Source organism: Malus sylvestris, chromosome 7, assembly GCF_916048215.2.
Source record: "Malus sylvestris chromosome 7, drMalSylv7.2, whole genome shotgun sequence".
NCBI lineage: Eukaryota > Viridiplantae > Streptophyta > Magnoliopsida > Rosales > Rosaceae > Malus > Malus sylvestris.
Genome location: NC_062266.1, coordinates 25,484,558 through 25,510,542, shown reverse-complemented (window position 1 = coordinate 25,510,542; position 25,985 = coordinate 25,484,558). Strand labels below are relative to the sequence as shown.

General features: G+C 41.5%; 4 protein-coding genes and 1 long non-coding RNA gene across 11 annotated transcripts in view; 3 read left to right on the top strand and 2 right to left on the bottom strand.

The window, feature by feature from the left end:
- The first annotated feature begins 879 nt into the window (after positions 1-879).
- LOC126629198 (uncharacterized) lies at positions 880-3,439 on the top strand. 2 transcript variants are annotated; one of them, XM_050299144.1, is made up of 5 exons: positions 880-1,082; positions 1,547-1,672; positions 1,770-1,932; positions 2,038-2,331; positions 2,465-3,439. In XM_050299144.1, the coding sequence occupies exons 2-5, from the start codon at positions 1,605-1,607 to the stop codon at positions 3,161-3,163; spliced, it is 1,224 nt and encodes a 407-aa protein (XP_050155101.1). In that variant the 5' UTR covers positions 880-1,082; positions 1,547-1,604; the 3' UTR covers positions 3,164-3,439. The 2 variants fall into 2 exon arrangements, with proteins under 2 accessions (XP_050155101.1, XP_050155102.1); XM_050299145.1 differs by having other exon boundaries at positions 881-1,082; positions 1,547-1,641.
- A 439-nt stretch (positions 3,440-3,878) lies between these two features.
- On the top strand, positions 3,879-16,686 carry LOC126629199 (RNA pseudouridine synthase 5). Of its 3 annotated transcripts, none has more exons than XM_050299149.1 (14): positions 3,879-4,092; positions 4,283-4,340; positions 4,479-4,506; positions 4,602-4,648; positions 4,760-4,850; positions 5,653-5,722; positions 6,261-6,348; positions 6,473-6,557; positions 6,810-6,885; positions 7,123-7,190; positions 15,804-15,873; positions 16,121-16,199; positions 16,291-16,384; positions 16,463-16,686. In XM_050299149.1, the coding sequence occupies exons 1-14, from the start codon at positions 3,987-3,989 to the stop codon at positions 16,565-16,567; spliced, it is 1,065 nt and encodes a 354-aa protein (XP_050155106.1). In that variant the 5' UTR covers positions 3,879-3,986; the 3' UTR covers positions 16,568-16,686. The 3 variants fall into 3 exon arrangements, with proteins under 3 accessions (XP_050155106.1, XP_050155105.1, XP_050155104.1); XM_050299148.1 differs by having other exon boundaries at positions 5,611-5,722; XM_050299147.1 differs by having other exon boundaries at positions 3,880-4,092; positions 5,557-5,722.
- LOC126629203 (uncharacterized) overlaps positions 10,662-25,985 on the bottom strand; it is a 60,621-nt gene continuing 45,297 nt past the window's right edge. Inside the window, exon 2 of the mRNA XM_050299153.1 lies at positions 10,662-11,493. Coding sequence (XP_050155110.1) covers positions 10,755-11,429 — 675 coding nt within the window. The 5' untranslated portion in view covers positions 11,430-11,493 and the 3' untranslated portion in view covers positions 10,662-10,754. The remainder of the gene's footprint in view (positions 11,494-25,985) is intronic.
- Positions 12,278-15,577, top strand: LOC126629205 (uncharacterized). Of its 2 annotated transcripts, XR_007625683.1 has the most exons (3): positions 12,278-12,424; positions 13,120-13,417; positions 13,482-15,577. It is a non-coding gene; the product is annotated as an uncharacterized LOC126629205 (long non-coding RNA). The 2 variants fall into 2 exon arrangements; XR_007625682.1 differs by having other exon boundaries at positions 13,120-15,577.
- On the bottom strand, positions 16,595-24,391 carry LOC126629194 (uncharacterized). Of its 3 annotated transcripts, XM_050299137.1 has the most exons (5): positions 23,759-24,391; positions 22,428-23,294; positions 20,782-21,912; positions 18,787-20,064; positions 16,595-18,648 (listed from the first exon to the last, which is right to left on the bottom strand). In XM_050299137.1, exons 1-5 carry the CDS (start codon positions 23,919-23,921, stop codon positions 17,108-17,110), a joined length of 4,980 nt encoding a protein of 1,659 aa, XP_050155094.1. In that variant the 5' UTR covers positions 23,922-24,391; the 3' UTR covers positions 16,595-17,107. The 3 variants fall into 3 exon arrangements, with proteins under 3 accessions (XP_050155094.1, XP_050155092.1, XP_050155093.1); XM_050299135.1 differs by having other exon boundaries at positions 16,595-20,064; XM_050299136.1 differs by having other exon boundaries at positions 16,595-20,061.

Sequence of the window (25,985 nt, the reverse complement as noted above, 5' to 3'; positions counted from 1 at the left end):
AGCCGTGACGTGGAGTTTTAGGGGTACATAACCAAAAGTCTAAAGCCGGCCTCCATCAAATTTAATAAATACAGGCACTATGTGTGTGATGTAAATTTTTAAAAACAATTAAATTTAAAAGTGGGAAAAATTAGACGTGGGTGCAAATATGAGAGAGAGAGAGAGAGAGAGAGAGAGAGAGTTTAGGTATTTGATAGATGGAGGTTTAGAATAAAAAATTAAAAATTTATTTGTGTGAAATTATTATAATGTTTAATTTTTTTTCTTTTTTAATATCTTCTTCAGTCATGTATAAAAGGGTATAATAGTAATTTTATTAGTTTTTGTTTTTTTGTGGACAAACTTTATTCTATTAATATGTAGTTTAAATTTTCTAACTATGAGACTAAATTTATTGTCAACTTGATTCTATTAATACGTCGTTAATTCATATTTCACATAACATTAACAGTAGTAAGTGAAATAAGTTATATTGTTTGACTTTAAATTATTTCTCACTAAAAATAATCAACAAAGGAGGACCACTAATTTGCTTTTAATAATATTTGTCCTTCATGTGAATTTATAAAAGCTAAACTACCAAATCAACTACTAAGTGGTTGATAATAATTAATCTCGACGACAAAAAATAATAAATAAAACCCACCACAAAAAAAAAATACAAATCAGTAAAGCACGTGGTGCACACACACGACTTGGACCCCGGCGGGCCCCGTACCAATTGGAAACGTTCAACAAATCACCACGCCAGATCTTGGACGGCAAGGCCCACTACGTTCCTAAATCCCTTCCCTAATCGCATTCCTAAACCTAATTAGATTTTAATTTCGATAGCTCCCAAAGACTCAAAGTAAAAAGCGTGTGGTCACCACGACGTCGTCTTCTTAATCTCCCCCCCCCCCCCCCTCCCAAGCACTCTCTCTCTCTAGAACTTTTTCTCTCTACAACCCAAAACGAAGGTCAATAATTCGGTTCCACCTAACACAGCGATACCTTTCCTCATCGCCTTCTTCGCCATCCTCTCTCTCTCAAGCTTTCTCGCTGTCATCGAATTTTTGCCCCTTCGTAAAACCTCTCTCAAGGTACGATTTCTCTCTTTTCGCTTTTGGCTTCTTGTAATTCTGCGTAATTTTCTGGGTTCTAATTTCCGCCGTTGCGAATCCTGATTGTAATTCTCTCAAGTTTCTGCATTTCTTTGTTTTAATGTATGTTGGGTTCGTAATCTTGCATGAATTTGTGCTAGAACATCTTTTGGTGTATTCTTGGAATTCTGGGTTTTGGAATGAGTTGGGTAATGAGTCGATTAGGTCGATGCTCGATTTCTGGGTCTTTTTTTGGAGGGGGGGAGGAATTGAATCTTGAGAATTTCGGGTTTGTTGAGTTTTTGAACGATCTAGATTAATGGGCTTTTTAAGTGTTTTAATAGCTGATTAAATTATTAATTACATTAATGATATTTTGGGATTTAATCAAGATAGTAATTTTGATGACAAGTTTCTTGAATTTCTTGGTGTCTGAGAGTATAATCTATGTGTTTTGGCTGTAGTTTGATCTAGAATTTTAAGAAATCTTTAATTTGAGAATGGGTTACTTTGCAACAACTGATGCTTTCGATGATTCTTAATCGTTCGGCTCAACCCGGTTTGATTTTCTTTTTAGCAAGAGAGCATCGGTCTGATTTCAGACATTTTGATATTTTGGGTGTATGTGTTTTCTTGCTCATGGTTTTATGGCTGAGTTACTGATATTCGTTGTTCCTCGGTGCGCAGGTTAATTTTCTCAGCGTTGGAGATGGATTCCTTTTTCAATTTCAAAGCTCCAAGTGACGATTGTGTGCCGTCTGAGCTAGACATTCTCAAATGCCCATTTTTGAGAAACATCAATGAGCCCACCAATTTTTCCTTCGCGTCATCCTTGGCGTTCCCAGTACCTGTAAGTTATCCTTTTGTGTTTTGAATCTACTATTGTTGCCTTGTACTAGACTTGATTGAAATTGCGGCATTTTCCTGACACTACTTTGCTTCTTTTCATGTTCAGGGACGTGGAGCCAAAGGTCCAATTTTTGAAGATGGTCCCAATTTTGACATGGCATTTCGGCTTTTCCATGGGAGTGACGGAGTTGTCCCACTTTCTGGAAAATCATATGTGCATTCTGACATAGTTGAGCCTCAACCAGCCCCACCCATGTTCAATCCATTAGCTGCAAAGGCAGCTACGATCAGTCTCTCATCCTTTGGTGCTGGAGGGCCATTCAGTTTCGATGCATTCCATAAGAAATGGAAGAACCAGCAAAAGAAATCTAATTCCTCGAAAAAAGATTCTACGTCAAAGGTAAATTGATTGCTGCTTTGGACTACTAATTTCCCAGCGTCTTAAGTAATTGAAACTGCTTGTGGTTTTGTTGATTTTTGTACTTCATATCATTGAACAAGTTTCTAATTATGTGTGGAATTTGATGTTTCAGGGAGGAAATTCTAATCACGAGGCAGTGGGCAATGAGTGGCTGCAATCTGGAAACTGTCCGATCGCAAAGTCTTACCGTGCTGTTAGTGGTGTCATTCCACTAGTCGCAAAGGCTTTTCAGCCCCCTCCAGGCATGAAAATCAAGTGCCCGCCAGCAATAGTTGCAGCCCGAGCAGCCCTGTCGCGAACTGCATTTGCAAAGAACCTCCGCCCGCAACCCCTTCCTGCAAAAGTACTTGTGATTGGAGCGATGGGCATGGCAGCCAATGTTCCTTTAGGGATATGGAGAGAGCACACCAAGAAATTCTCACTATCTTGGTTCGCCGCTGTGCATGCGGCTGTCCCATTCATAGCCTTACTTCGGAAGTCTGTGCTGATGCCTAAATCAGCCATGGCGTTCACCATTGCCGCATCAGTACTTGGACAGGTCATTGGCTCCAGAGCAGAACGGTACCGTCTGAAGGCAGTGGCTTCGAAAAGTTCACCTCTGACTGAAACCTCCGCTGGTGTTGTGACAACGCAGACAAGCGAGCTACAGGTGCTCCAAGTGAAAACTGAAACCTCTGCTGGTGGTGCGACAACACAGACAAGCGAGCTACAGGTGCTCCAAGCAAAAACCGGCCACTGCAATGCGATTGAGGAGTGGAATTCAGTTTCCCTTCAGGTGGCGCGTCCTTCGTCATCCGCAGATGTGTTCTAATGATTTGTTTGTATTTCGATGGGCACTGATCGATCCGTTCCATCGTTTCTATGTATTTGACGGAGTATAATTCTCTGTTTGGTTTGTGACTCCAAACACTGTCCAAGTTCTCTGAAGACTTGAGAGAAGAATAAATGTATAATTCGAATGACGATTTTTATAAGTTGTTTCCTTTCCTTCCAAGTTTTATGTATTTGACTATGACCTGTATCCAGAGGTGTACTAGTTGTACAAGGTGTTTAGAAAATAAAGTGCTTTGCTTTGATTTAAATATAATATTTTCGACACGGGCGTAGAAATTTTTCATTTTGCGTTGTGTTTTAGTTGTTTAAGTACGGGTTACAGACTGTGATTTGCAGCGTTTTTAACAAAATTTAAAATAACGGCTTGAGCATATCTCAAATTTTATTAGATACGTATCTTAAGCATTGATGCTTGCTACATCCTCAGGAGTTTTGGTAACTTACTAGAGAAGTTAGTTATGTACACCATGTAGTTTTAACTCTGATGTAGCATTACGTGATTTAATTTAAGACCCTGACATTGTAGCGTCCCAATTTTATACGAGTGCTCGTAACCTAGGTTAACTTGCTCAACTTATATAAATCTCAAAATCCAAAGACTTATAATAATCCCTAAAAATCATTGAAATTTTCAATTAAAAAATAGTAGTGCTATTCACGCTCTTATTTTTATGTTTCAGACACTTGTTATTTGGGAATCGGACACCGGTCCTTCAACGACGCCGGATAAAGGCAGCAGCCGCCTTTCTTCACTGAAGGTCGCTCTCTTTCTCGGTTGAAAATTGAAAGGACACATACAAATGTCTAGCTCCTCGCGAGCATGTCAGCCTCAGACGTTTGGATTGCCGTGGCCCGATCTCAACGACGGATTGTTCTACAACGACGTCGTTCGAACCTCCGATTCCGGTCCTCTCTTTCTCTCCCTCTCTTTTAAATCTCCCTAGGAAGATACTGTTTTTTTTCTTCTACTATTTCTGTTTCTTTCCTGCATTTTCCCGGCAGCCAAACAGACTCCATGCGCTAGAACTCGATTGTCGATGCTTTCTTCGATTTTAACCTGTCCGAATTTGACTCCGATTGTTGGTGTGCAATACAGAACTGACACTGATCGAGTTCTACTCTAGCAAGTACAATAATTCAGCTCCATTGCAAGGGTAATCAGCTTATACCAAATTGCATTCCAACAATTTAGATTAATTTGATTTATTTACTGATTTATTTTTGCATTTTAAGCAATAAAAATATGTTTAATTTGAAGAACTGATGAAAACTTTGTACTGATAATTGAGCAGTTGGTTGCAGAGAATTCGGAGCGGACAGGTTCGAACATCGAAAATCATGAAAAGGTTTGTTATGGAAAATGTGAATATATGCGTGTTAAATTATCAGCATTGCTTGTTGCTGTTTTTCTGCAGATAACAGTTGATGGAGAAGTTGTTAGAGATCCCGATACGATCCTCAGGTGGTTCTTTGTTTCGTGGATGTCATTTTTCGCTTTTATGATATGCTTGCTCTCATCCATATAGAAGATTGTTATGTTTTGTTTCTGTAACATGATGATCAATTTGTTTAGGGTTGGCTCGAAATTGGCATATCATAGACTTCCGTGGAGAGAGCCCGATGCACCATACTTGCTCGAGGTTCTGTATGAGGATGATGATATGGTAAATTTCTCAAAGTGGTTACTCATCGATTTGTATGTCTCATGTCCTATCTTCTATCTTCATTACGATGTTGCTTCATTCCCATCAAGATTAGTGATGTTAAACACTTGAACTTATGTACATTTAAGGTTTCTAATACTGTGTTGATTAACTCATGTTGTAGTACTTATGTGCATGTTGTTTTTCTTACTGGTATTATTAGCTACTTCAACTCGTGGAAAATATAAAACCATTATACCAAATGCATCAAATGCATCAAATGGTCTTTTGTTTGTTCGAAATGTAATTATAGTTGATTTTGGAGATTTTATTAGAAACATAAGTAAGTACAATATTACGAAATACTTCCCACCTAAGAATTGTCTTGGGTGGAAAGGAGTGGGGTGAAGTTGGTCTTCGGTTCAGTTTTGTCCAAGAATAATATTCAAAGTCAGTTTGGTTTGTAAAAGTTGAGCGTTGGTCACCTTAAATGAGGATCCGTTGCCCTACCCTCCCTTAAGAGCTAAATGAGCTTAGGGTTCTTTTTTCCCTTGATTCTTTGAAACAAATTGAGGTTTTTTCATGAGAAATTTTGTTATCAAATAGCAACCAAAAGACGCCTTGGAAATTATCTATGGTTTCTCTGCAAAGAATCTGTTAACTGTTGTTTGTTTTCTCCATTTTGGTGGTTACTGTTCTTGATGTGAAGTTTTAATTTTGAATTCAGATTGCTCTAAATAAGCCTTCTGGGCTGCAAGTTTTACCTCAAGGTCTTTTCCAGCAACGAACAGTTCTCACACAGCTTCTATGGCGTGCAACACAGAAGATTTCTCCCTTATCGTGCCAACAACCACATCCTGTTCCTGCCCATCGCTTAGGAAGAGGCACTTCAGGTATCCCATGAAGTCCAATGCTGAATTAATTGATGAAGTCCCTTGTATTCTTCTTTCTTTTCAATCAAAGTAGCTAAGTTTTCTTATACATGACTGTGGACATGAGATGATTTGAATGTATGTTCTATCTAATTACTTGAGTTAAGCTTCCTACCCATGCTCATTATGGCCTTGGAATTTTCATTATTAACGATTAATGTGTAGTAAAACATAGAATTGAAAAACATGGTTTTATATATCACATTGTCTCAAGAAGCTTCCTGTATGTTGTTAATACACATGGTATGTCATTTGGATTTACTTATTGCAGAAAGATTGTCAAATTTCGGAACCTAGTTGTAAAGATGGATAACTTAATGCTGCTTACTATGTTTCTCACTAGATAACATCTACACATAACGAAAACCTTTTTCCTCAATTTATTGCTCCTTTCCAGTTCTACGTGTTATTCTCACAAATCTGTTCATTGTCATAGTTACTACAAGAATGGTTATACTTCTTAATATTCTTCTGGTTGACTGGTCTCATATGGTTCTAGGAATATTACTCTGTGCAAAGACAAAGCATGCCAAAACTCAGCTTGCAGCATACTTAGCTGACGGGACATCTAATATTGGAGATGGCAGGTTAGAGAAATCGCCTATTCCATCTTGCTCGCATCTTATTTTGGCTTCTCATTTTTGAATGAAAAAACTTAAGATTCCTACAGTTTGGTTATAATCTTTATGAATTTGACAATGTGATTGACAGTAATGCTGACATGGAGCCTCGTACAGAGAGGAAAATATCAAAGATTTACCGGGCACTAGTGACTGGGATAGTTTGTGAGGATAAGGTAACATCCTTTTGAAGTACTACTGAAGTGTGTGCAACTCTAACTACTGTCTGTTTGTGCATGAATAAGGTTTAATATCTCAAACAAAACATCAACATCCACTGTTTCCATACCTTATCTCAACTCAAACCGATGATTTCTTGAGTCTAGCAAGCCTTCCTTTCTAATTTTTCTTGATGCCGTCTTTTCAACTTTATATATTGCTACTATTCATGCAAATAGAGTGTATGATAGACGTGAAAATTTCTATAGGTGATTGTAAAGCAGCCAATTGGAATGGTGCGATATCCTGGTGTGGCTAAAGGGCTGTATGTTGCTTCTCCTACAGGTTTATTTGCATTAACGAATGTGTTGAATAATTTTGTGTTTCCTGTAAGCTCCCTCCAATACACCATGATTTGGAAAGATGATTGCAATCTTTAAGTCGTGTTAACTTGCACCATTCACCTTTTCTCTTAGTGCTTAATCACCTCATCTCAGGATGCAGTGTGTTAGATTCATAAAACAATCTTATTCTAACCCACCATGCTTATCTCTTTTTGTTATTTTATTTTATCTTAACCAGGAAAGCCAGCTCTGAGTAAAGTTGAAGTTCTTGAGAGAGAGATTCATAAAAACCAGACGCTAGTCCAGGTACCCCTGATTTTACCACTTCAACCTTCAGAAATAATATAACTCCGCCTATGTCTTACATGGCCGGTCCCAAGCCCGGATAAAGGAGGAGGGGGAGGGCGTCAGGTAGTCGACAGCCGGCACTCCATGATCACGTCGAATCCTTATGAAAATGAATCCAGAACAAAATCGCGCTAAAGCTAGGGCGTCACCCGTAAGTGGCGCGCTGTGTGGCCTGAGCACAGTGATAAGTGAGCAAGGGTCGCTGTATCTCCATCGGCACCCGGATGCAGTGTTAAATGAGCAAGGGGGCCATAGAAACTTCTTTTCGAACGACTCCACTCAAAGTTGTTTGGGAGCATATGCTCCTATCAACTTTACCCGGGACACACAAAAGAAGTACTTTGATCCTATTAGACGGGGGAGGGTGAAGAAGCTAGGACAGAAGGGTAGAGTTCAAGAGAGCAAAATGCGTTTAGGAACGTGGAATATAGGAACCTTAACGGGAAAATCTATGGAAGTAGTGGAAGTTATGGTGAGGAGAAGGATAAATATTATGTGCCTACAAGAAACTAAGTGGGTTGGTAGTAAGGCAAAGGATCTAGAAAACTCAGGGTTTAAACTTTGGTATTCGGGCACAAATAGAACGAGAAACGGTGTTGGCATCATCGTGGACAAGACCTTGGTACAAGATGTTGTAGATGTCAAGAGGGTAGGAGATAGAATCATGGCAATCAAGATTGTAATAGGACAAGAACTTATCAATGTGATTAGTGCGTACGCACCTCAAGTAGGGTTGGATACGAGTTCGAAGGAGAAATTTTGGGAAGATCTTGGAGACTTGGTGCAAGGAATTGCTCAGACGGAGAAGTTATTTATAGGAGGAGATTTAAATGGACACGTGGGCAGGGAGACAGGCAACTATGGAGGTTTTCATGGTGGCCATGGTTTTGGGGAGAGAAACGAGGATGGGGAAGCTATCTTGGATTTTGCAATGACATATGATCTCTTCTTAGCCAACACCTTCTTTAAGAAGAGAGAAGAACATGTGATCACCTACAAGAGTGGGTCGTCAAAAACACAAATAGATTTTCTTCTAATGAGGAAAGGGGATCGTATAACTTGTAAGGATTGCAAAGTTATACCAGGAGAGAGCGTGGCTAATCAACATCGCTTGTTGGTGATGGATGTACATATCAAAAGAGTAAGACAAAAGAACAAGACTTGGAAGTGCCCAAGGACTAGATGGTGGAATCTAAAAGAAGAAAAACAAGCCATTTTCAAAGAGAAGGTAATCACCCAATGTGTGTGGGATAGAGAGGGGGAAGCTAGCCAAATGTGGGATTCCATGGCTAGTTGTATCCGAAAAGTAGCAAAAGAGGTATTAGGAGAGTCCAAGGGATTTGCCCCACACCAAAAGGAATCTTGGTGGTGGAATGAGGAGGTACAAACAAAGGTGAAGGCTAAGAAGGAATGTTGTAAAGCCTTATACAAGGAGAGGACTGATGAAAATGGTGAAAGGTATAGAAAAGCGAAGCAAGAGGCGAAGAAAGCTGTCAGAGAAGCTAAGTTAGCGGCTTACGACGATATGTATAAACGACTAGATACCAAAGAAGGAGAGTTGGATATCTATAAACTATCTAGAGCAAGGGAAAAGAAGACAAGGGACCTAAACCAAGTGAGGTGCATCAAGGATGAGGATGGAAATGTTCTTGCTACAGAGAACGCGGTTAAAGACAGATGGAGAGGTTATTTTCATAATCTTTTCAATGAAGGACATGAAATGAGTGCTTCTTTAGGGGAGTTGAGTAACTCAGAAGAGTGTAGAAACTACTCTTTTTATCGTCGAATCCGGAAGGAAGAAGTGGTTGTAGCTTTGAAGAAGATGAAGCATAAAAAAGCAATAGGCCCAGACGATATACCAATCGAAGTGTGGAAACTTTTGGGAGAGACAGGTATAACATGGCTCACTGACCTTTTCAATAGGATTTTGAAAACGAAGAAGATGCCAAATGAGTGGCGAATGAGCACTTTGGTGCCTATCTACAAGAATAAGGGCGACGTACAAAATTGCATGAACTATAGGGGTATTAAGCTAATGAGTCATACAATGAAGCTCTGGGAGAGAGTCATTGAGCATAGATTGAGGCAAGAGACACGGGTTTCGGACAACCAATTCGGGTTCATGCCAGGGCGCTCAACCATGGAGGCAATCTATCTCTTACGAAGATTGATGGAAAGATATAGAGATGGGAAAAAGGATTTACACATGGTCTTTATAGATTTGGAAAAAGCGTATGATAGGGTCCCAAGAGACATTCTTTGGAGGATTTTAGAGAAGAAAGGAGTACGAGTAGCATATATCCAAGCTATAAAGGATATGTATGAAGGAGCAAAGACTGCCGTAAGAACTCATGAAGGACAAACCGAAAGCTTTCCCATAACTGTAGGATTACATCAAGGCTCATCCTTAAGTCCTTACCTTTTTGCGTTGGTAATGGATGAGTTAACACGACATATTCAAGATGATATTCCTTGGTGTATGCTTTTCGCAGACGATATAGTGTTGATAGATGAAACTCAGGAAGGGGTAAATGCAAAGCTTAACCTTTGGAGAGAAGTGTTGGAATCTAAAGGTCTTCGCCTAAGCCGATCAAAGACAGAATATATGGAGTGCAAGTTCAGTGCAAATGGAGGCCAAAACGAGTTAGGGGTGAGGATCGGAGATCAAGAAATACCAAAGAGCGACCGTTTTCGTTACCTAGGATCTATCTTGCAAAAGAACGGAGAATTAGATGGAGATCTCAACCATAGAATACAAGCTGGATGGATGAAGTGGAAGAGTGCATCCGGCGTGTTGTGTGACCGCCGTATGCCACTGAAGCTCAAGGGAAAATTTTATAGGACGGCAATAAGGCCGGCGATGCTGTATGGCACAGAATGTTGGGCGGTGAAACATCAACACGTACACAAAATGGGTGTAGCGGAGATGAGGATGCTTCGTTGGATGTGTGGGCACACGAGAAAGGATAAGATTAGGAATGAGGATATCCGGGGTAAAGTAGGAGTAGCCGAAATTGAAGGAAAGATGAGAGAAAATCGGTTACGGTGGTTTGGACATGTGCAAAGAAGGCCTACTGACGTTCCGATTAGAAGATGCGACTATGGGACAGAGGTTCAGGGCCGAAGGGGTAGAGGAAGACCTAGGAAAAGTTTGGAAGAGACTCTAAGAAAAGACTTAGAGTACTTAGATCTAACGAAGGACATGACACAGGATCGAGCACAATGGCGTTCTAAGATTTATATAGCCGATCCCACTCAGTGACTTGGATTTTCCAAGTCTCCAACCGAGAAGTTTTCCTCACTCGGGAAATTAAGGGAACACTACCCCAACCTACATGCTCCACTCAGAAAGCTTCAACATACAAGCTTTAACAAAAGAAAATTCAAAGAACTTAGCGAAGAAGGCTTTGGTGTATTTAACACAATACGTTGAAATGAAGGAAAGCTTATTTATTGATATCCCCGATAAGCTACAAATATGTACATATACATGAGTCAAAATAAGCACACAAGAGGGAGCCTTCACAAAGGTTGCTTAGGAGAAGTCTCAGCAGTCGGTAGAGCCCCAGAAAGAGAAGGCACCGGAGGGGGATCATTTGGAGCCTCAGTACTGGACAGAACCCTAGAAGGAGGAGGCATCAGAGGTTGATCATTTGGAGCTTCATTACGCGGTACAGCCCCAGAAGACGAAGGCAATAAATGCCTTTGGAACAAACCCACAAATCTCTGATGATCAAGTAAAACCTGACCATCAGTTTCCTTCATCTGGTCAAGCTTCCTCTTCATGTTTGTAGCATAGTCATGTGCGAGCCGGTGCAACTGTTTATTCTCATGCTTGAGCCCTCTAATCTCCTGTTTGAGACTCATCACTTCAGCCGCCAATGATTCAACTTGGCGGGTTCGAGCAAATAGGCGTTGGGCCATATTAGACACAGAACCTGCACACTGAACACTGAGAGCCAGCGAATCCTTAACAGCTAACTCATCAGACCGTTTGGAAAGTAGTCTGTTATCTTTGGGAGTGAGAAGGTTCCTGGCCACCACCGCAGCGGTCATATCATTCTTCATCACGGAATCCCCAACGGTAAGAGGACCAGTAGGGGAGACGAAGGATGGGCGCCATATGTTGTCTGGAGAAGGCGGGGCTGCCTCTTCAACAAGGTTCAAGTCAAAACGACGGTCGGAGGGGCCAGACATTTTCAAAGGTGTTGAAGAGAGAAGAGGTCGGACAAATCAAGATCTTAGAAGTGCAAGAATGAAGCTTCTACTGGTGGAGATTCAAGTGTGCTTTGGAACTTAATGCCAGCCCCTATAAAAATCTGCACTCGACGAAGCTTCAGAAATCGAAGAGGCGCCTGCTCAGAAATCGAAGAGGCGTTTGCTTTCTCAAAAGCTGGGCTGCTTAGAGATCACGAGGGTTGATCTCAGAAATCGAAGAGGCGTTTGCTTTCTCAAAAGTTGGGCTGCTCAAAGACCACGAAGGCCGATCTCAAAAATCGAAGAGGCGCTCGCTTTCTCAAAAGCTGGGCTCCCCAGAGACCACGAGGGCCGATCTCAGAAATCGAAGAGGCACCTACTTTTCCAGCCTTTTCCAGCCTTGTCAGCACCTGTCACACGCACACTCAGTTTTGCGGAAATTATGGGCATTCTGTCAAAGACTTCTGGGGAAGTAGAAAACACATGAATCTTACTGTTCAATCACCCACTTCTCACACGCAACAATAGCTCATGGGTACCACAGATAACTTTGCCAAAGTTCTCTGCCAAAGTTGAGCACGTGAAGCTTGCAGCTCCTACTACATCGCTCTGACCAAGAAGGGTAAAAGAATAGCAAAGAAACAGCACTAACAAAGTTTAGACCCATAAATTTTGAAGGTCTAGCTACCATATTATTACCCACAAGGGTAAAGGAACAGTACCACTGCTGGATAATTGGAAAGTCCCTGTGTGTCAACCTCTGTGCTTCGTGGCAAGGTAGACTAGCAAACATGCCCAACTTTTACTCACATTCGAGAAAACACTCCCAATAAGATTGCTTGCTCCAAAATCGAAGAGGCACCGTCCTCCGAATCTCGAGAGCCAGACTCCCAACATGACTACTTTCTTAAAAATCGAAGAGAGGGTAAAGGAACAGTACCATTGCTGGATAATTGGAAAGTCCCTGTGTGTCAACCTCTGTGTTTCGTGGCAAGGTAGACTAGCAAACATGCCAAACCTTTACTCACATTCGAGAAAACACTCCCAACAAGATTGCTTGCTCCAAAATCGAAGAGGCACCGCCCTCCGAATCTCGAGAGCCAGACTCCCAACATGATTACTTTCTCAAAAATCGAAGAGACACTGCTCCCCGAATCTCGAGAGCCAGACCCCCAGCATGATTGCTTTCTCAAAAATCGATGAGGCATCGTTCTCCGAATCAATCGAAGAGGCGCTCGCTTTCTCAAAAGCTGGGCTGCTCAGAGACCACGAGGGCCGATCTCAGAAATCGAAGAGGCACCTACTTTTCTAGCCTTGTCAGCACCTGTCACGCACACTCAGCTTTGCAGAAATTATGGGCATTCTGTCGAAGACTTCTGGTGAAGTAGAAAGCACATGAATCTTACTGTTCAATCACCCACTTCCCACACGCAACAATAGCTCATGGGTACCACAAATAACTTTGCCAAAGTTCTCTGCCAAAGTTGAGCACGTGAAGCTTGCAGCTCCCACTACATCGCTCTGACCAAGAAAGGTAAAAGAATAGCAAAGAAACAGCACTAACAAAAGTTTAGACACATAAATTTTGAAGGTCTAGCTACCATATTATTACCCACAACTGTAAAGGAACAGTACCACTGCTGGATAATTGGAAAGTCCCTGTGTGTCAACCTCTGTGCTTCGTGGCAAGGTAGACTAGCAAACATGCCCAACCTTTACTCACATTCGAGAAAACACTCCCAATAAGATTGCTTGCTCCAAAATCGAAGAGGCACCGTCCTCCGAATCTCGAGAGCCAGACTCCCAACATGACTACTTTCTCAAAATCGAAGAGAGGGTAAAGGAACAGTACCATTGTTGGATAATTGGAAAGTCCCTGTGTGTCAACCTTTGTGCTTCGTGGCAAGGTAGACTAGCAAACATGCCCAACCTTTACTCACATTCGAGACAACACTCCCAACAAGATTGCTTGCTCCAAAATCGAAAAGGTACCGCCCTCCGAATCTCGAGAGCCAGACTCCCAACATGATTACTTCCTCAAAAATCGAAGAGACACTGCTCTCCGAATCTCGAGAGTCATACCCCCAGCATGATTGCTTTCTCAAAAATCGAAGAGGCATCGTTCTCCGAATCTCGAGAGCCAGATACCACAGACCACTTTTTCAAAGTGCTCTGACAGAGTTAAAACATGTGAAACTGGCAGCTCCCACTACCGTGCTATGACCAAGCAGGGTAAAGGAATAGCATTACTACTTGTTGTTAGGGAGACTCCTATATATGTCGACCTCCATCCCCAACGGACAGGCAGACCTGCAAAAATGCTCAACCCTTCATCATATCTGAGAGGGCACTCCCAACGAAGCCTTTCGAAATATTCAGCTTTCTTTCCCCCCGATAATACCTCTGCAAACAAGCTATACTAGAGCAAGAATATCTCATATCATCAGGGTTAAAAGCAAGAGTATCCCATATCATGCTTTTTCCCTGTCTTTTCTTTTGGCCTTGTTTTTACCTGCAAGACAAGGAGAATGAGAGCAATCAGTCAGCACTTGGAATCAAGCTTCCAGCCAGGAACGGACTGCCTGGAACCCCTTACCTGATTACTTACCTGGCATTGCTCTCGAGTACTCATCTTCAACATCTTATGTTTCCAGGGAAGATTCCGCATCTGCTTGAGGAACAGATAAGGCAAGTGCGAAGGATACAAGGAAGCATGTGGAGACAAGCGTAACAGCACACGTGCCGATACATTCATTACTCTGTCAAAAGCAAAAGTATCCCATATCAGCAGGGTGGAACGTACTCTAGATTTGATGGACTTGTTTTGACCCTCAAATTCTTCAGTCGGCCTTATACTCTGGAGGAAACCAGAAAACCCTCCAGCTCAGTTCAAGAATAAGCCTGTGGAAAGTTACTTCTTCAAAAGCAAAAGTATCTCATATCATCTCTTCTCATTTTTCTTCTCTTTATCCTTCATGCTGCTGCAAGATGGGGAGAAGGTGAACAATCAGTCGGAGCTCTGATTGCTTACCTTGTCTGTCACCTCTTTCAGCAGACCCCCTAGCTCGGCGACTTGGGGGACTCCTACTACATGGTTTGTATCGCGCTTGACCAAGCCTGAAACTACAAGTAAGCTTCAAGTGAAATTGATACATTACCTTGTGCATCTCCACCAGTTAAAGATACCACCCCTGGATGGAGGAAGAGTACTTCCAGAGAAGATGCCACATCTACCTATGAGACAGATAAGGCAAGTCAAGACGACACCACACTCCGATACTTAGAAGTTTCGTGATTACGAGATCATTCTCCCACAATATTTCCTAATGTCATTTGTACTAAATCATTCACTTGTACTCACTAAATGAGAGCTTGAACCTATGTACTTGTGTAAACCCTTCACAATTAATGAGAACTCTTCTATTCCGTGGACGTAGCCAATCTGGGTGAACCACGTACATCTTGTGTTTGCTTTCCTATCTCTATCCATTTATATACTTATCCACACTAATGACCGGAGCAATCTAGCGAAGCTCACAAAAAGCGATCGTTTTCGCTACCTAGGATCTATCTTGCAAGAGAACGGAGAATTAGATGGAGATCTCAACCATAGAATACGAGCTGGATGGAAAGAGTGCATCCGGCGTGTTGTGTGACCGTCGTAGGCCACTGAAGCTCAAGGGAAAATTTTATAGGACGGCAATAAGGCTAGCGATGTTGTATGGCACAGAATGTTGGGTGGTGAAGCATCAACACGTACACAAAATGGGTGTAGCGGAGATGAGGATGCTTCGTGGGATGTGTGGGCACACGAGAAAGGATAAGATTGGGAATGAGGATATCCGAGGTAAAGTAGGAGTAGCCGAAATTGTAGGAAATATGAGAGAAAATCGGCTCCGGTGATTTTGAACATGTGCAAAGAAGGCCGACTGACGCTCCGGTTCGAAGATGTGACTACGGGACAGAGGTTCAGGGCCGAAGGGGTAGAGGAAGACCTAGGACAACTTTGGAAGAGACTCTAGGAAAAGACGTAGAGTACTTGGATCTAACGGAGGACATGACACAAAACCGAGCGCAATGGCGTTCTAGGATTCATATAGCCGACCCCACTTAGTGGGAAAAGGCTTTGTTGTTGTTGTTGTTGTAACCTTCAGAAATAATATATAGCCTTTAGTAGTATCTATCTATTTTACTTCCATGGATGATATTCTGGCTTAACTCCGCCATTTTAGCATAGTGCTTTTCAAAAGCCAGTATATAACTATGATGACAACAATAAGACATAGGACATTGACAATGGACACGAAAATCAGGTTGTGTTTGTTGTTTTTGGAATTGAAAGCAACTTACAATAGTACACTGATACTTTAACAGGTTGAGATTCAGTCAGGAAGGCCACACCAAATTCGCATCCATCTTTCTTACATAGGACATCCATTGTTAGGTAAGTCTTTTATCGAAGCTAATCATAGTCCATGTGGCCCTCCCAGTCTACGGGGGCTATTGGCTTGATCGCTATTGGACCTTAAGTTTGGGATTAGGCTGTGTCCAACATGTTATGAGAATCTGGTTGTTGGAGGGCATGGGTTTGAGAAACCTCAGATTCCCCATTTGCTTGGACTAGTTGAATGCTTAACAAAATATTTGTTTTTAGGCAATAAGGAGCCGTTAATTTGCCTGTCTATATACAGGAGATCCTCTTTATGTTCCTGGTGGACAGCCAAAGTGCTCAGATTTCGACTTGGTCGATGAAAGTTTTGCCGATGATGGGTATGCAGTCAGTGTAATATAAATCCAAAAGCATTCAAATGTAATTCCGTCGTCCATGATTGTCGAAATGTAATCACATTTGTGTGTGCAGAGGGTTTCAGAGGCCTACAAATCCCGTTCCTGGTGACTGTGGCTACAACTTGCATGCTCATCAAGTCACTCTCTCTCACCCCGCATCCAATGAGGTAAAATGTTGCTGTAATTGCTATATAAGATGACCTATTAGCACTCCGTCTCAAATCAATGATGATGTTTTTTGGCAGGTAATCAAAGTTATAGCACCACTTCCACCAATTCTTCGGACGCAACAAGAAACCGAACAACTTACTCGCGGAAAACCCGAACAACTTACGCATCCGCACAAATAATATCGGCCGATCAAAAGGACTAGGAAGTTACACACATTCAAATGTAAAATGTATTTTGCTAGAGTTTTACTTTCACCTAAATCAATGACAAACAAATGATGAGATGTTAGACCGGCAAACATGAGTTTTACCAGAACTAGAAGCTACCATGAGACAAAACGACGTCAGATCAGGTGGATCCAGAGCTCGCAAACCTGAAATAAATATTTCTCTCCATCCATCCCCGCCCGCCTTCCCAACTTTTGCAGTTTATTTTTGTATTTTCCCATTAAAATTAAAATACAACAAAATACAAAGCTGCTCCTGCTGCAATATTACAAGCACCTAACAAATTTAAAAAACAAAAGCATTTTACCCAACCCAAAAAAAAAAACGACGGGGACCTTTTAAGAGTCCATTTTTGCCCTAGCACGTCACTGACTGCACTTAACCAACACCAACCAAAAACTATTATACAGGGCGCAGCAAATAAACGATTTGCCGCCGCGGGAGCGCCAATGGCCTGGCCAGGCCAGGCCAGGCCCCCTCTGCAACCATCTACTACCTGCCTATATCCCCCTTCCCTCCTCTCCACGACTCTTCCTTCCGGAATATGCTCCCCGCCTGCCCCCCATACTGTTCAGTTTTCGCGTAGTGCATTCTAATGGCAGCCACGGGATCTGATACCACCGTACACGGACCCCCTACGAGGATCCCTCCCCTCCCTACTACATTCATCCCAACACTCCCCCTTCCTTGCTGCTGTATGCTCGAAATTGCATCAAACCCATTTCGTCTTGGAATGTCCAACACGTCTTGCCGCTGCTGCTGCTTCACATCTACTGTAAATGGCTGCACTTTGTTACCACCGTCCTGGCCTCTACTAAACACCGGATAATCAGCAACTCCATTGCTACCATTGATCTCGCCACGAAAAACTGATACGCCATTCATACTTCGATCGTTGGTCTTCACAACCGCCTGCAGTGGCTGCTGTTCCATTTGGGAAGAGGACGTAGGAAAATTGCTAAACGCAGCAGGGTACTTGGCCAGCAAGATAGCTGAGTCAGGAAACGATGAATTACCAGCTTGCACTTTATTCCCTTCCCAAAACCCGCCGTAACTCCTACTGGGAACATTCTCAAGGCCCAGATAACTACTACAATCAAACTTCAGGAGGGGAGAATTCCCGTCAGCACTGTGATGCCCGGTGAGATTTAAGTTAGACGACTTGCTGCTTAACTTTTGGTTATGAGCTCCCTCTTCTTCATTCTCATGGATGCTGCCATTTGACTTGGACAAAGATGACGGGTTGCTGAGTATCTTACCAAACAGTTTCACATCACCATTCCTGCTTGGTTTATCCGAATCTGTCGAGCTCCATGAATGGGCTTTTCGTGCGTCACCTGGTTTTTCTACCTTTAGGGGCAGAGGAGGACAATCAACACGAGAACATTGGGGCTTGGAATTCCCAAATTGAAGGAAGTCATCTTGTGTCATATAATGCCCATTGATATTTCTGTCTGGCTTAACTTCAGATAAATTACCACAACTTACATCCCCATTCGTCTCTTTCTTGGGTACCATTTGCAATGGATAGCCTCTGAGAACTTGCAAAGGTTCGACGTTTGCATGTCCTAGAAGACCTGACAAGTGCTTGCCACTCTCATCTCTACCAACAGATCCCTCCCGCAGATCCAGGGTTGATGACAACCTATCTTGGCTGAGGGATTTCTCGCATTCAATGACAGCAGAATCTTGTGGCACAGAAACTGCAGTAGCAGGAGCATTCTCATGTGTCAACGAGATGACAGAAGGGTTTTGCACAGAGTTCAGCTCTACAGAAACTTGACATGGGCACTCAGGGTTAAGGCCAGGACCTGAACAAGAACCATCAGCAGCCACATCAGAAGTATTGCCACATGAATTGTGTGCTGAGGCTGGTAAGCAGCATCCGCTTGGATCTCTATTGCTTCTTTCATCGCTCCCCTCCAGTTTCTTTCCAAATCGATCAGAAGAAATTTGACCGACCAATTTTTCCCCAACCATACATTCAGGATTAGGTGGGTCAGAGTTGATTCCCTCACCAACAGGTCGTGATTCTGCAACCAAAATTTTGTTTTCAGTTGCATTACCTCCCATAGCATCGAAATCCATGATATCAGTGTCGCCATCAAAAACTAGCTTAGGCTTATCCACCACCTGGAATGCATCAGAAGCCAGAGATTTGAGAGGCTTACCATCTCCATGATCTACTTCTCCCATCACATTGTTTTCCTCCGGTCTGGGTGGGCTTGTTTGCAATTTCATGGTCTCCGCAGGATCAGCTTCATCAGCATTCATGTTTGTGACAGACGGCGGCACATCCCCGTTCATGTTACATCCTGACTTGTCACTGGAAATACCTGAACCAGTTTCCAGAACACAGGCATCTTCAGTGTCACTCCCACCTCCATTAGCATCATCACCAACAGATGTTCCATTTCCGGGCCCAGGATGTACAAAATCAAGCCCAAGGCACTTCCGAGCCTTGCTAAAGAAAACCTTGCATTGATGCTGAGACCTCGATCTAATGCATCGCGAGATCATAGCAAAATCCTTTCCATAGGATGACACTGCCTGAATAAATCTAGACTTCTCCTCGTCTGTCCAGTCAGAAGGATCCATTTCTCCACAACTTTCATCTGAGCAAGTCTCATCATCCACATTCTGCATAACATCAGGTGTCAAAGGTCGCCTTACTACCGAATCCCCTTTCTGGCACTTCCATTCCAGATAAGACTCACCAGGATCAATGGAACTAGTGATGCAAGAACTCACCGCCTCAGATGACATTGAGCCACATATACCTGCTAAAACATCAGCAGCAGCTGTTTCTCTTTCGTTGCCAATAGTATCAAGACTGCAGGACCTTTCAACAGTGGTATCCTCACTACGAGACGTATTAGTATTCCTGTACCCTCCCAAAATTAACCTCCTCGAATACGTTTGTCGATTTCTTGTACCACCATCAGCATGAGCTGCGATTGCTGAAGCAGCACCCAAAATATCAAGGGAAGCAGCATCCATCTCACGATTCCATTTTTTCCCATCTGAAATTAAGTAGGTATTAGCCGAAGACTTTCCTTGCTTAGCCATATCAGGCTTCTTCTTTGTTTTCACAAAGCAATCAGACTTGTGGTGTTTGTAATAAAACTCCACACAGTCAGCAGTCGTCTTGTGATCAAGAAAGGAAGAAATTTTTCTGAAATCCTTCCCGTAGGTGGTTAGCTTTTGGATGAAAAGTTCTTGCTCTTCTGGCGTCCATGGGTTCATCAAAGCCCTTTCCTTCTCAACAGCACAGGGATCTTCAACTAAACCATTACTAGAAACAAATCTTGTCGCCAACTTCTCCTCCTTGTCCAAGATTAAGGCTGGCATCTTCAACGAGTTCCTGTACGGCTTGACTTGGGAATCTGACAGCAACTTGTTAGTGAAATTAATAATCTCTGTAGTAGGGACCAGGCTCAGACTTCCTGCTGAAAAAAAAAAAATCATTAAAAACTTCTGATTAAAAAATGTTTCACCAAAACACAAAAGTAGATGTATTTGTTTTCAAAGATTTACACATAGACTTCTATAGTTGATCAAATATAAAATAACCAATGAGTAGTTATCTAAAAAGCATGCAACGAAACAACTCCAAGTAACCACTACAGCTAACACATCCATGTAGTCATTACTAATACACAGGGAAAGATAATGAAAGCCGTAGCACCAGAGTCAGCACGAGCGCCTCATAGGCAAGCATGGTGCATCAATCAGAACAAGTTAATTGCTAACTTACTGAAAAGACAAATACTGATTACTATTGGAAAAGGCAAAAATATCACAAAAAACAGTTTAGATTCAAAGGCAATTGTTATTAACTTATTAGCACTCCAAGATACTAAAAGAGACATCCTGCCCTCCTTCCTTATTTTCACTACAAACTGTGTACAAAAAGTTCCTCATGCATAAGAAAAATTTATAACCATGTTCAAACAAATCAAATGCCACAAGCAGCACCAGAAAACATAAAACAAGAAATAAGTCTGTAAAAAAAAGTCGAGCTACGTCACAACCTTGTCCATCATGAAAACTGCTTTAATTAGTTTTTCTTATTTAGACACAAGAATATCGTCATGCTTATAAAACCAATCACTTTCTTCCAAACTCATGAAAGACAAACAGAAAAAGCAGATAGAATTTCTTACCAGGTGTAGAAAATCGCGATCGAATTGAAGAGCGATGCTTCTGATGTCCATTATTAGTTGCTCGCAAGCTTAACTCAAATTTTTTGTGAGATTTTGAACGATATTTTCGCATGGAAAGCACACTCATGTCTTCCTTCCACAAGTGTTGAAAGGCTTTAAATTTTAAGGTTATAACTCTCTCCATAAACCTCAAACATCGCTTCCTCTTGGCAAACTTCTCTTTGATCAATGAATCATTCTTCCAGGATGAGGAAACACTAACTCCAGAAATATGCTCTTTTGGTAACAGCTTACTAAATATGTCAGATGCTCTACTTGCAAATATTTTATTGGCAGAAAATATAGAATCGCATAACTTATCTACTACTACACCAGAGTCTGGTGCAACTACCTCACTATCCAAAAGCATGCTACTATTACCACAAGTAGATGGGTCAGTCTTTTCTGCATATCTGCTGGGCACTAAGCACGCTTCTTCTCCTTTGGTTGTTTGGATTGGATCCCGATCCTCAGAACCACCAGTTTTATTCGTCATATCAGATGAAACCAAAGGTAATGATTCAACAAATTTCGATGTCGCTGTTCCAGGACTATCAATATCCTCATCCTTAACAATACCACAAAATTCTACCTGGTCACCATTATCAACACACATCTTCTGCACATTAGTGTCCCCAGAAGAATGAATTTGCAATGGAGAAGGCCAAGGGATCAAATTTGTGACCTGTTCTTTGCAAGATTTATCCTTCTCCTCCACAGGCAAAGAACTAGAAGTTGCTGGATGGGGACAGCTGCCCCCAGAATCAGATTTCAGTGCCTTAAGTTCGTTTTCGAGTGAATCAATTTCTGACTCAGTTACCTCCAATACCTTTGAAATTTCACCTTTCCATATAAGCAACTTGTTCAATGCAGTCGGCCTCGAGATACTGGAATCCACTGAACTTGGATCATCAGACTGAAGCAATTCAAGTATTGATGAGTCCAAGTTAACTAAAGAATTACCATCCAACTTTTCCAATTGGAATGAGAATCCCTCGTGATGAATCTGAGACATAGGACCTGGGGAACCACAAAAGTTTCTAGTATCGTTCTCAACATTAACTGCCTTGCAAAATGATTTCTCCTCCACACCTGTAACAACATGAACTATAATCACAAAAAATTCTGTGCTTAGAACATGTGATTAAGGTAGAGAGAAACATAACAGTACGGAACAAATAAACATGGCAAGCCAGCACAGAACTTTTCATCAGAAAAATATGTAATGTAATTCTCTGAAAAACTACGAAGTTCAAAATATTTAGTATAACTATTTAGTGAGTAAAAGTATTTAAATCTATAAAATTTTCAAAGTATTTAAAATTTACACTTTCCAATTTTCTACCCCAAGCCCTACCAATTCCATTAACGAAAAGGTTGATAATGATAAGCTTCATCTACTATGTTCATATGCGAGGATTCACTGCCCAACTTTCTAGCTAAATCATCTGAATCTCATACTAAATGGTACTAGACTTGCATTCAGAAATAAGCAATAATGCCAACATGACACTACATATTTAAAAAGTCAAAATCCACTTCCAAGTCAGGTCACAAACTTAAATAGGGTTAACATGTGATGAGAATGTAACGATGCAACAACAGACCTGGAGAAGAACTGCAAGCAACAGAGGATGGAGTTGCAGGAGATGCACAATCTGAGAAAACTGTGACTCGGGGGCTTTTATCAGGCAAGCTTGAACTCAGAGAATGGGCTGGTTCAGTGTTACCAACAGAACAGACAGCCGCATCTTTGTTCATGCTACCATCAGGGACGTCGACTTTCTTTTTCTCATACTTTGCCAAACCCTCGCCCCATCCAAGGCGCGGCTTCTTCCTCGAAGTTGTTTCCTCTAAAGGTGCAGCAGATGTTACACAATTAGTAGCTTCTCCCGAAGGAGACTGCACTGGAGTGGCTGTTTTCGGCTGTGACTCAACCTTTGCTTCATTGGAATCAATGGGCCCCATGCTCTTTGAGCTACTTGAATGGCTGAAACCCGAACCCCGAGAAGACATGCTTCCAGACCGCGTCCATTTGAGAGGCTTCCAATCAATTGAGACCAATGAGTTCTCTCTCTCACATTTCTGGCCAGAGCCTAAACCAGTGGAACCACCCATTTTATCAAGCTGGTCTTTCAATTGAATCTGATCCCATGTGCTTCCAAAGTCAGACTGTTGATGAGATGAGTATGTCAGCATATCATCCTGCGACCTCTGTTCATTATTCACACGATTTGGCCTCCCGGGCATGTTTGGAGACCCACTTCTGGTTTCCCAAGAATAGCCTTTACTTTCCCTCTGGCTATAAGGTGGCCCTCTATTATCCCTACTGTTCCTGCCATACCTTCCATCTCCGCGTGAAAATGATGGCCGGAAGCTCTCATCTTCCACCATCTTATCGCCTGACCGAGACGATCCATACCCATGACCAGAATCATCGGAGAACACGTGCCAACCACCCTGCTTACCATGACCTTCAGAAAATATTTAAACGGAAAGGCAAAGATAAATAATTCACTCAAGCAAAGTATATTTTCAAACAGTACCAAAAAAAAAAAAGCAATAACCATATTTCAAAAAAATCAAAGAAAAAATGCATATTGTCATTGGCAGATCTCCAAGTTTCGCAGATCTAAACAATACTTGTAAAAGAACTACGAAATTAACTGAGCTGTAACATAAGAAAAACACCCAAAACCGCTTACTGATGGAAAGAACATGCTGCTAAAGATCAAGTAATTTGCAACCCCATCCCCATATCATTGTTTTTTGTTCTAACAAACCCACCCCCTCAAGAAAGCGATTCTACAACCCTAGAACACCAAATTAATGCAATTTGTGTGTGCGTATATCTGGTGCCAATAATTTTAATTCGAGATATACAGAAGAGAAACAAAGGCAAAAGGGAGATTATTGAATACAAAGAACACACAAATACCTGGTGGTCTGCGAAAATCGCCGGAAGCCCAACGATTGAAGTCGCGAGGTGCATGATGGGGCGAGTCCCTCCATCGTGCCACAGAGCCAAGGGACTCCGACCTCTCGTGCTTCCTCTCCTTGAAGAAGTCTTTGCGATCCCAAGGCAATGGTTCTGGCGGCATCAAAAACAAACCAATCGCATGGGCAGACACACCTTCCAACCCTAATTTCTAAACCCCAAACGCCACCCCCAAGATCTCCCTCGGCCGCACGCCCGCCCGCCCGCCAAAGTCTCCGCCTTTCGCCGCCCTCAAAAAACACAACACCGCACAGCTCCCTAATCCCTCCCTACCGCACTGAATCTATGGCTTTCCGCACAAAACACACACACGAGCCTCGGCCGTTGGTTGCCGCCCTAGAGTTTCGAAGCCAGATCGAGAAGGAGACAAAGCGAAGGGAGGAGTTTACTGAGCCATGGAAGACGAGGGCGCCGCTAGGGTTTGCTGCTGCTACCTTATCCGTCCTCGTTTTGGCTGCCTTTCTCCCGCTTTCTTTCTTCTGTGTTGCTGCTTAGAGAAAATCTGCCTGTGGGGCGAGAAAGTGAGAACCGTGAGCCGATAAGGGACAAAGAGAGCCTTGAGAGAGAAAGAGAGACTGGCATTCCGGATCTCAAAATCCCTATTAAACTCGATTTCAATCTCCTTTCGCGTCCGGAGTATTTTTTTTTTTAAATTAAAAAATCTTTTTATTATTTTTATTTCATCAATTAAACTTTTCTTTTTCACTTTGGCCCCCGCCTGTGTTCTCGGTGTCGTGCCGCAAATGCCCATGGTTTCGGGGACTTATTTACGGGGGGAAAAAAAAAAGGCGGTGGTTGCCCGCTGTATTTTTCTGGAGTCAAATGACGGATTTACCCTTGTGGAAATTTCAAATGCCGCTGCTGTCGTGTCACGTTTTGAGTCCGATGACGTTGGTGTTTAAATTTTGAGTAGTATTTCGTTGACTTTGCTATCTTGATGAATCCATTTTTGTATGATCTTTATTCATTTATGTGTTGGTGATAAGAAGAGATTTAAATTTGAATTAGGTAGTGTGCACATGCAAATTATATGTTGGTGATAAGAAGAGATTTAATTAGGTAGCGTGCACATGCGACTCTATCATTATCCAAATATAAGAGGACTCTTATCTATAGTGTAATAAAAAGTTCTAGAATCTATTATTGTGTTCGATATTGTTGTATTACATTATTATTTATCTCAGAATTACGAATTTAAATAGGTCACTATTGTTTCTTTTTTCTTTTTCTTTTTTTTAAAAAAAAGATCAACTGGTGGCTTCATGACAGTCCATCTTTTCAAGGTCGAGAGACTGACAAAGGTATTTCAGCCTCTCTAACCACCATAATGTCATGTGAAATTAGTTAAGTTCGATATTATATTATTACATTATCACATTATTATTGGTCTTATTATTACGAATTAAAATAGGTTTTTTTTTTTAGGTAAACTAAAAAAGAACTCCATTGTTTTATGCTTCTGCCGATTACATTGATAATCTAAATAGTACATTTTAAATTAACCGTTAAACCCTAAAATCGTCATCTTGAATACAAATAAAATACCATAAAAATTATCAATGAGTGAATAAGTTTTTCAAACAAATTCGCTTGAATTGCTCCACAAGAATACAAATAACTCATAATTTTTGTTTGTTCAGAACTTCGCGTAACAATTCATGAATATATTTTCTAAAACAAGGATTTCACTTGAATAGACCACCAAAAAATAAAAGGGAACTTTAACGAAAAACTCCCGGTACTGTTCACTTTAACGAAAAACCACATTTTTACACTAAAAAGTCAATCCTGGTACTATTCACTTTACTCTTTATTTTGTTCTTATCATTAAAACTCAAAGTTTTCAAACCCTTTTCATTAGTTTTCCTAAAATAAAATAACTCATTCATTTTTTTTCATCAGAACTCCTCGTTACAACATCCTTACAAGATTAATCTTTACAAAGCAAATATTTAGATGTCATGGATGAGATATAAACTCCGCGTTACAACATCCTTACAAGATTAATCTTTACAAAACAAATATTTTGATATCGTATAGGGATGAGATATATAAAATTGCCAAGTTTGTCACAATAATCGAATCGGATGAAAATAAAATAAAAAGAAGAATCATCAACCACCATATCTATCTGATTAAGCATAATATCAAGCCTCAAAAAGTTTAT

Excerpts from the sequence above, each read along its gene's own strand:
- LOC126629198 (XM_050299144.1), top strand. The coding sequence starts at position 1,605 with ATGCTTTCGATGATTCTTAATCGTTCGGCTCAACCCGGTTTGATTTTC. Across the intron at positions 1,673-1,769 it reads TTTTTAGCAAGAGAGCATCG|GTTAATTTTCTCAGCGTTGG; the intron begins GTCTGATTTCAG and ends CTCGGTGCGCAG. Across the intron at positions 1,933-2,037 it reads CCTTGGCGTTCCCAGTACCT|GGACGTGGAGCCAAAGGTCC; the intron begins GTAAGTTATCCT and ends TTTCATGTTCAG.
- LOC126629199 (XM_050299147.1), top strand. The coding sequence starts at position 3,987 with ATGTCTAGCTCCTCGCGAGCATGTCAGCCTCAGACGTTTGGATTGCCG. Across the intron at positions 4,093-4,282 it reads CGTTCGAACCTCCGATTCCG|AACTGACACTGATCGAGTTC; the intron begins GTCCTCTCTTTC and ends TGTGCAATACAG. Across the intron at positions 16,200-16,290 it reads GAAAGTTTTGCCGATGATGG|AGGGTTTCAGAGGCCTACAA; the intron begins GTATGCAGTCAG and ends TTGTGTGTGCAG.
- LOC126629194 (XM_050299135.1), bottom strand. The coding sequence starts at position 23,921 with ATGCCGCCAGAACCATTGCCTTGGGATCGCAAAGACTTCTTCAAGGAG. Across the intron at positions 21,913-22,427 it reads TGCTTGCAGTTCTTCTCCAG|GTGTGGAGGAGAAATCATTT; the intron begins GTCTGTTGTTGC and ends ATGTTGTTACAG. Across the intron at positions 20,065-20,781 it reads ATCGCGATTTTCTACACCTG|CAGGAAGTCTGAGCCTGGTC; the intron begins GTAAGAAATTCT and ends TTTTTTTTTCAG.